Source organism: Vicia villosa, linkage group LG3 (assembly GCF_029867415.1).
Source record: "Vicia villosa cultivar HV-30 ecotype Madison, WI linkage group LG3, Vvil1.0, whole genome shotgun sequence".
NCBI classification, from domain to species: Eukaryota; Viridiplantae; Streptophyta; class Magnoliopsida; order Fabales; family Fabaceae; genus Vicia; species Vicia villosa.
Genome location: NC_081182.1, coordinates 16,485,940 through 16,496,236, shown reverse-complemented (window position 1 = coordinate 16,496,236; position 10,297 = coordinate 16,485,940). Strand labels below are relative to the sequence as shown.

General features: G+C 37.6%; 1 protein-coding gene across 1 annotated transcript; it reads right to left on the bottom strand.

Moving 5' to 3' along the window:
- Positions 1 to 558: 558 nt before the first annotated feature.
- LOC131660436 (zinc finger CCCH domain-containing protein 19) lies at positions 559 to 10,034 on the bottom strand. The gene is made up of 10 exons (XM_058929686.1): positions 9,037 to 10,034; positions 8,861 to 8,940; positions 7,164 to 7,348; positions 5,005 to 5,890; positions 4,784 to 4,911; positions 4,047 to 4,106; positions 3,906 to 3,956; positions 3,652 to 3,722; positions 2,960 to 3,111; positions 559 to 2,871 (listed from the first exon to the last, which is right to left on the bottom strand). Exons 1-10 carry the CDS (start codon positions 9,852 to 9,854, stop codon positions 911 to 913), a joined length of 4,392 nt encoding a protein of 1,463 aa, XP_058785669.1. The 5' UTR covers positions 9,855 to 10,034; the 3' UTR covers positions 559 to 910.
- Between the last annotated feature and the right edge of the window lie 263 nt (positions 10,035 to 10,297).

The following is a 10,297-nucleotide window of genomic DNA, read 5'->3' as shown; positions in this document are numbered from 1 at the left end:
CCCTTCTTTTTCACCATTTATTTAATTATTACCTTCTACTACAGAGTCAGTAGACACTACTAGGTTAGCTTCACATAAACAACAATCATTTTGAACCCTTTCACTTGATCCACAAATTTTAGAATATTTTGTTATTATTCAATAACCTTAGTCCACAAGTAAATGAAAACTTAAGTTTTAGTACGTAACATTTGGTATTATCATACCCTTTATTTTATTTTTATCGTTTCTCAAATTTACATTAATTTTAAGTTTAACCTAACCTTTTTTTCTTTCAAATTCTGCACCTAACTGTTTTCAAATTCTGCAAATTAATCCATCAACTTTGAAATTAAAATCACTTTGACCCATGTTTTTCTTTTGAAGCTTCAAAGTTTTTATTTTGCCTAACGATAAAATTTCATATTGAAAACTATGTTGTGTATCCACTGGATACATTTTAAACTCGAGTAAAGGAATACAAATTCAATCTTTTTTTAAAATAATATCTATACTATATATCTAAAGATTATGCATATTCTTGTTCTCACCAAATTATTTGTTCTATTTCTGCATTGATTTAACAAAAATTGATACAAGAAATCATACGCCTCTAAATAAAAACATTAATTTATGCGTTCCCTGCACAACACTAAGATGAAACATTGAAAAACAAAAACCTATAACCTCGTCTCTCATTCGTCATTATTAATCTAAAGAGACCCTGACTACTGTAGCTAGTCAACCATCACTCCCATAAGCCAAATCCAAGTGAGAAGTGACCGATGAATACCCAAAAAAAAACTAGAAAATACATGAAATGCACAAGTTCTACATAACATGACACATCACTACACAATGTTAAGCCATGTAATGGGGACATACTGTACAGTAAGCGATGTTCCTCTGCAAATAATTAGCCCTACAACTCTTAATTGTGTTGGTAATTACAGGTAGCTCCCCACCTGCAATGTCCACTCTCATGATACGTGCAGATTCCTCTTTGTCCTCCGCCCAGAGGCCTAGAAGAACCTCCTCCTCTTCCTCTGCTTCCGCCTCTAAATGATGACTGTCTGTTCCAAGGTTTACCTTCACGACCAGAATCTCCACCACGGGTGCCACGTTCCCCTTGGTTGGGAAACCTATCTCCGTTATCTCCACCACGGGTGCCACGTTCCCCTTGGTTGGGAAACCTATCTCCATTATGACTTTGTTCGTTTCCCCGCATACCTGGGTTCCCACCAGATGCAGCCCAAGGAGGATTGGCACTTCTAGGTGCTGGCCCTTGACCAGGCACAGCCCAACCTGCATTTGCATTTGCATGCGGATGACCTTGACCAGGTGCTACCCAGTTACCTGCATTTGCATTAACTGGAGGTAGCCCCTGAGTAGGAGCTACCCATCCTGGAAGGGAATTTCCGGGTGCTGGCCCTGGTGCAGGCATCCAATTGACATTCATATTGGCGGGTATAGTACCACCCCAGTTAATATTCTGATTTCCTGGCATGTTAATGCCCCAGGGTACATTGGGCGGTGGTGGAGCCATGACATTTGCTTGATTACCTGCAACTTGTGGTCTCCATGGCCCAGGTGCACTCATGCCTGGAAAACCATGTGTGGGTAAGCTCCCAGTTTGATTACCTGTATTAGATGAGGCAGAGTTCTGAACAGAAGCAGCATCACCCCATAGACCATGGGAAGTCGGTTGGGCAGGCATGGTGGCAGAATTATTTGGTTCTACCCTTTGGGATGGAGTGCCTACCCAGGCCTGTGATTCTGGCTTTGGAACCACATTTTGACCCCACCCTTGAGCTTCAGCACGAGAATTATGACTATTATGACTAATCTGATTTTGCATATTTGAAGCCGTCATTTTAATGTCAATACCTGCAGCCAGAGCTTGTGCCATTTCTGTTGCTTGAAGGTGTACTTGAGTAGTATCACTAGCCATACCAGGTTGTGAGTTTACTGCCACGGAGGCCTGCAAACCTCTGATACCGCTAGGGAACGAATTTCCCAAGACAGACCCAGCCATCTGGCCGGGTGTTGGTGACCAATTTTCAAAAGTATGCTCCCTCAACCCACCTGAAGCAGTTTGGGGAGTAGGCGAAGGAAGATTTGTTGATTCATTTCTGACACCGCTATCGGACCCCCAACCATTTCCAGGATTCTTTGGGACCTCAACTGCCAATGGAGAAGTTTTACCTGTTAAACCTTGGGCAGCCATAGGCGACATCCTAGAGAGCGAGGATGAGTGGTTTTGAGCCTTAGGAGTTTTTTCCACAACGGACGGTTCTTTTGAAAATTTGCCAGCTAAGACATCAGTTAAGAGTATAGACTCCTCTTGTTTCTCGGTGGCTTTCCAAATCTTCAAATCAGTAGGGAAGTATCCGGTATTATTCCATTTGCGAAGTTGCACCATGGAAAATGGACCCTGAACTTTACCAGATGGATCCTGATAATGCCACATCTTTTCAGTTTCATTAATTTTCACATCTGGGGCTGCTACTCCGGCAGAAGATGGTGCTGTGGCAGCTTCTGACAACGCATTAGAAAAAGACTCGGTTGTTACCAATGGCTGGATATTTTTAATACCACTCTCCCAGCTTGAAGACCGCAGCTTTTGCCTCTCTCGACTATTAGATAGTTGTGACTCCCTATCTCTCCCCTGATGCAATTGAGCATCATTTAAAGCCTCGCCAGCATTGGAAAAATCATCACCTTTGACTGAAAATCCCTTATTAGATAAATTTCTGCTGAGTTCCTGATTCATATGAGAATAATTTCTTGTACCACTCCAAGAATCACTTGAAATGGAACCACTTCTAGGCGAAGCAATTTCTCTCCCCTTCCTTCCAAACGCGGTCGACCCTCTAGGTCTCGTGAAGCTTTCTGCAGGCATAGAAATGAAATTATTACTAAGTACCAGAAAAAAGATGCTAAAATATAGATGAATTTAAAATTACAATATTAATATTACCTTGTCGTTTATCCTCCATTTCATCTCCTTCGTCAGACTCATAACTTGGATCCATCTTTGGATCAACATGGATATCTGGAATTTCCTCCAATCTACGTTGCCGTTCTTCAGGGGTTTTCAAAAGCTGCAATTTCTCTACACATTCTCTAAGCGTGAAAGGAAGTTAAAGATCAACATCAAGAGCTCTTGGTCAATTTCTATAACCCCATAAATCCATAGGTTGAAATATGATTAACCATAATAATATTATACAAGTTGAACTAAGCAAAAGATTATCACAAAAATAAAATTTAATGACTATTATCTATCTCAACCAGATTAGTATTCAAATACATTAAGGCACAATGAAAAAATCTTCTTTTAACATGTAGTGAAATCGTAAAATAACAAAATGTAAGGTTCAAATACTATCCGAACAAATTTCTAGCTGCTGAAGAATCTTCTTAACCATATAAAAAAATATGATTCTATAATCCCAAAATATATTTATGGAGTGCATCGAATAACCTTTTTAGAGCTTATTTGAGCTTATCTAATGATATATAAACACTATAATGCTTGGAAAATCTTAAAATGATAAAAAAATCAATAAGTACTGCCACATGTATTGGAGGCAACCAAGTGCTATCAAGCTTGTGGTTCAAGAAAGGGCTGGACTTGGATTTAAAAAATATTAAAGAAAAAAAGGATATTCTTTTCTGCGTCCTTTCTCACTAGCTCTATCACGAAGGTGACTTAGCCGTACTATCTCTGCTTCCAGCCACTGTAAGAGAAAAATGAACATTTGAATTAGATGACCATCGACAAATACTGGAAAATATATTTTAAATTCCACTGATAAAAGCAGTTTAAATCAAGACAACAAACTAAACCAAGAAATTTTGAATTGTAGAGAAATGCACAAGTAGACATCTCAGGAGGAATAATGTATGGAAAAATTACTCACATCCTTTACTCTAACTGCCTGAAGTGTCAACGATTTCTCCTGAATGTCACCCTGCAAGCACAAATATGGGTCCTCAATACAAGTTACAAACTATAACATCTAATACCTAAAACAATTTTATGGAACATATAAAATAATTACCACAGTCATCCGATTAATGAGGCCGCATTTTATGCTTTGGCGGAGGCGCTTGCACTCATCCTAACAGAAAAACAAATCAATATCATGATGAAAGAAATACATTAATTTAAAGCATGTTAAACATTCATGTCCAAAATACCGTTCATTTAGTGTTATCATAACACAAGTTTCCGTAGAAAATTAAATGAAGAGAAATGGTAGATTTGGGAATGTAATTATTTTTTTATTAAATAAAAAAAAACTAAACGGAATAAAATAATATAATTGATACTATGCATGTAGTTATTTTCGCTTGAATTTGACACCAAAGGAAGTATATTAAAAGAAATCTAAAAATTACTCATCCTCAGTATCATATGGGAGAGAGTAGTAAACAACCAAATTAGTCATTCAAAGATTGCTCCACATCAGCCCTTCAAGGATTTTTTGTCACTGAATTAGTCCCTCAAAATTCTAAAACATCACCTTTGTCCTTATAGATGACTAAAGTGGCAAAGGGATGAATTAGGCACTTTTAAGGGACTATTTTGATCATAAATATTTGTAGGGCTACACATGCTAATCTTTGGTGGACCGATTCAAGGTTTACTCATGGCTACTTAAGTGATTGCCTGGCTTCTTCAGATACATTTTTGAGTAACTGAAGCATGGCGGGTTTTCCGCCATATTCCGCCATCCACAACCAACAACATTTACCAAATCAACTGTCATTGAATATCATGGCAAGCTTTAATCACCTCTGTGAACTCCTGATTTGAGATGATATCCATTGATACAATTTCTGTCTTGTTTAAATTTAAGATTTCTAGCAAGATATCGGTCATCTTTTTACCAACTTTATATGGCTCTTCTGTTTTACATGTACCTGACCCAGGAGACAACAATAAAAAGTATAAAGTTTATTGTATATTGCAGCAAATGATGATCACATGAAAGTTAATGGTGTACAAATATTTACCTACAACCTGAACCAGCCTATACAAGTCTTGCTTCTGACCACTGCCAGAAATTCTTATTCTCACAAAAGAACCAACAGCCTTATCATGAAACTTATCTATATCTTCAAGTAAATCCTCCACTAAATTGCGTCTTAAATAAATTAAATTAATATTATGATTATCAATGGCTGCATAATCATCAACATTAGATTGAAGTCCTCTCCCATCGCCCTTTTTACGAATTTTACGTTTCTTATCTTTTCCAGCTTTAGTATATGTGTCACCATTGCCATCACCCTCCTGACTAACTTCAGTATCAACAACACTTCCCTGATGATCTTCAGCCTGTGAATCCAAGAAATGGGATTCAAGAAGTTTTAACATTTCAAAATGTCCAACTCTGGGTTTGCCAAACAAATCTTGAAGCCTCGCATCACAAACTATCTGACTTTTTCGGCGCGGATCTCGAAGGTCATTTATTTTAATATATTCTAGCAAAAGAGCATGAACATCAAATTGTGACAACATAGATTTATCTCCATTCCTCATGTGCATAACAAACTCCAAGAGCTCCTTTGAAGCCCACTCAGAACTTTCTTCTGTAGATGGCCCATCTGCGCCACGTTTGGAACGAGACTTTGCACGCCTCTTGGATTTTCTTTTCTTAGACCGACCCAAATTTACATTCTCATAAGAGCTATCTGAATCTGACCCTTTATCATTGGTGGCATCAAAAAGTTCATCCGCCGATTCATCTTTAGAAGGAAGCTTACCAGATCCCTTCCAAGGGTTTTTAGCTTGTGCAAGTTCATCAAATGTTAGAGACAGCTTTTCTTTTAGATCTACATAGTAATCCTTGAAAAGATATTCCCAGCTACTTTTGTCATCAAAATCAACTTGTTGTCCCTGCACACCAATAACGAAAAAATAACTAAATATTCAGTCAAAAGTAGATGTCCCCACAATCAATGGCATTACAAAGTCACATGTTTTCATTCTATCTTTAAAGTTATCTAAGGAATAATTATTGTTGCCGGCGCCGGGTCTGTAGTTATTGTAGGCGTGGAATAGTTTGATAAGTATAAAATAGTATATTATGTGGTTGACAAACATGGTAACTAAAATTGAAGAGAAAATCTATGCAATAATCATTAACCAAACAAGAATCACTTCATCCGGATTCTTGGGAGCAAAATTACTTCCCGCTAAACTTAATTTTGCATACTGAAAAGTTATTCTGCTATGGCGTTTGTTAAACAGTAATTCTGCTATGGCGTTTGTTAAACAGTAATTCTGCTATGGCGTTTGTTAAACAGTAATTCTGCTATGGCGTTTGTTAAACAGTAAAAGATAAATTTACTTTATGCTTCAAAATTCCAGCTAAGCTGGAGCGGCACAACCAAACAATGTCTTCCAGGTTCATTTTGCTCCATCAGCAACATTTTTTATTAGCATATAAATATAATTTGGCCGAGATAAAAATATCTCATTAAAGACCACCATTCTATTTCATTATATTTTATAGGTATCAGTGTTTTTAGTAGCAAAAATTCCGTGGCAGAGAGCCAAAATTCCGACAAGTGACCCCGCCATCTTTCACAAGTTTGGCTATGGCAGAGAACCAAAATAACGCCACCAATATACGCTATGGCTGATATTTGACAATACTGGTTGATATTCTACATGCAATCCAGCAACAGCATTAATTATTTTTGTCATCTTTGCAACTGACTGTACTGTCTCCTCCTTCTGTCATCTTCATAACTGGCAGCCATGCTTGTTTCATTGCAACGCCCACAGCAATGTTTGGGCCATAAACGAATGTTCCCAAATGAGACTCGCTGGGAATTCAAGTGAATCATTTCGTAGCATAAGCATGTATAGAATCTTGATCTTGACTAAATCTCTTCCATAAAAATCTGACACTTTTAAATCTCTATCATATATGAGAGAACAGATTCACTTGCCCATGTATACAAGCCAAGGTATACCCCCCAAGAAAAAACAAAAAAGAAGTTAGCAACAAGTATATATAAGACACCAATGACCACTTCAATTAACCGAAGCAGCGTAGAAGGTTAACACTTTATCGGCTCAAAACACACATACATTGCATCATTTTAGAATAACAGAAACATTTGACAAGAAAAGGGATAGAAAGCAGGAACAGAAGATATACCGTGGTGTTTCCCTCCTCCTTCTGTTCAATCAACATTACAGTTTTCATGCATGTCTCGCAAAATCCCATGTTTCCCCTAACACATAACATAACAGCATCTTTGATACAACCCTTGCACAAAGAGAATGTACATGTATAACAGAAGTAGTATGGATTCTTCTCACAGATGCTGCAAAGATGCCAACCTAAGATCATTAAAATCAAAGATGTAGAAAGTCAGACATGGTAAAGAAATGTAAATATTACTATATTTTTACAGACTGAATACCTGGGTATTCAGAACAAATTCAATTATATTTTCAAAACATAATTATAAATTTAATGCCAACAACTGTTTCTCTAAACAAGACTGCAGACAATGTATAATAAAAATGAGAATAAAAATTGAAAAAAATAAAAACTTGTATGCACCTTAATTAAAGAGCACAGAGGTTCACAATGCAGTGTTACATTTAACAAATAGCTTATTAAACTAATTAGTGAGATTTATCATACATTTCATTTCAGATATTCAGAGTCGTTCTATCTTATCTAGAAAACAGCATCACTCCCTCCTTAAAACATTTGGCAATGATAGTAGTAAAATCCCTTGCATCAAGATGTCAATCACATTGTATCCAGCAATATACCAACAAAGATATGTGGGCAAATACCAATGTAATACAATCATACAATACAACCAATTAAAATATTCAGCCCATGAGTTCTAAAGTTATAACAGCTATCAGGTAGTTTAGGTAATTCTGATTCTATTAGAAACAACTTCAATGAGTATTGATCCCAGATAGCAGCATGTAGCAACAGCCCACAAAAACTATACAGCAGGATAGCACATGGTGGGATGACTGCTAAATTGACTTTTTATAGATTTTGAATAATCAATACAATATAATATAAATACTGAAAACAAAAGTAAATACCGAAAAATAAATGAAGAAAACAAACAAGTTTAAGCATCTAGGCTTAAAGTAACTAAACATTAAAATTCAAATTTAAAATAGCTAATAAGAGAAGGTTTTTTTCTGAATCATTTATCGGACACGGATAACTGTAATCTTAGCTGCTATAGTAAGCACTGCAGCAAACCGCGCCTGGAGACTTCTAAAAGAAGCCACTGATGGCTACTTTGCTATAGCACGCTATTGACTGCAGAACAATATTTAAAACAAAGTTTATTTGATCAGATTCAAGATACAAAGTATCCAGGTGTGAGATTCTTTCACCCTAATACCAGAGAGCAATAGAAGTGGGCATCAGGATTTCAATACTAAAGCAAAGTACTTTCATGAATAGTATACCTTTCGTTCAGCTGTCATTATTTTGCAAAATGACACTGCCACATTCCCACTTCATGCACATAATCTATTTATAGTTGGCCCCTTAACATAGTCTATCTCCCGACTTTCAAAAAAATACGGGGAAGACACGTGGAAACAAACTTGCAACTTTCGCAAGTTTTATGTACGCTATATACACATGTTATTGTTATCATATATTAATAGTAAAACTCCAAATTGTATTTTATTTTATCAATTATCACAACACTTGGAGCCTAAAGATTCAATGACAACACACATACTAATAAGTAAAAGCGAACACAGAATTAAACACTAACTAAACCCTGGATTAAAAAGCAATGAAACCATGATGAAAAGTTGAAAACGATAATAACAGAAACTGAGAACAGGGAAACTGACCACAATTCCACTTTCCCTTGGCTCGGAAGAAGGCTTCGTCCCGATTAATGCAGGAAGGGTGGTAAGCCTTGGGACAACCCCTAATAAAAAAACCAAAGAAAACACAATGAAATTTCCAAATGAGTAAACATAAACATAATGAAAAGAATTATGAAGTGAGCGAGTATGGATTATACCTGCGGTCACAGAGAACAAGTTCACCTCCATCGAAGCAAATGAAACAGACATCTTCTTCCGTCTTTTTCTTTGAAGGAACTCTCCCACTACTGGCCTTTGAATTCTTCCCATTCCCACGCTTCCTTTTTCCACCATTGGCACTCGGCTCCTCCGCCACCTCCATCTCCTCCGCAGCCTCTTTATCTTTTGCCAAAACACCATCAACATCAGCATCAGCTTCTTCTTCAGCTTCTTCTTCTTCTTGTTCTCGCTCTTCAGCGTCTTCATGTTGTTGTTCTTCACCATCTTCTTCTACTTCGTCTCCTTCTTCTTCCTTCTCGTCACCGTCTTCCTCATTCTCTTCGCCGTCTTCCTCCTTCTCGTCGTCGCCTTCCTCCTTCTCGAAGTCGTCGCCTTCTTCTTGTTGTCCTGTCAAAGGAGCTTCATCTGTATTGACATCCCCAACTTGAACCTCCACCTCTTGGACTATCAAATTAGCTTCATCCTCTTCCACGTTCTCAGACTCCATATCAACGTCAGCTCCTTCATTCCCTTTCTCCTCCACAACAATTTCATCTTCAATTGAGGCATCATCCATCACATGCATTTCACTTCCTTCCACCGATGCCACGTCATCAACAGCAACCTCCGTGTTCGCGGCGGCATCAGTCTCCTCACCTTCAACCGCGGCCTCAATGTCTACGTCGTTGGGGAAATTCGAAACATCGTCGTGGATATCGTCGGCATTGGTTGAGATGTCCGGCGGCTGCTGCGGCGGTGAATCGGAGGTAGGTGGAGGAGATTGGTTAGGTTGAAGTTCGTCGTCTTCGGCGTTCATAGTTGAATTGAAATCCCTAAGTTGAGTGCAATAATATTTAGTTACGGAAGATTGATGAATGATTTATAACTGTGTGTCTCCCAGAAACGAAACTAGAATTTGATAAGTTGTTAGTGCTTGCTTCGAATTGGAATTGGAATTGAAATCAAGTTAGCTTACCTTGTGCCCTAGTCACACTCAGCCTGGTCGGATCGGAACCCCACCCCTCCTTTATGGGCCCTGTCTTTCAGCCCATTAACACGGCGTTCTTCTTTTTTTTTTTTTCAGAATCTCATTTTTCTTTTTCTTTTTTTCATTACTTACTCTCTCTCATTTTTGTTATGGAACAACATTTTTCCACCATAATTATTCTAATCTATAATAAATTGGGATATTTATTTCGCTCTACTCCATTTCACTCTGTTGCATTATATTTTATTCCATTCCGTTCGTTTTGAAATATC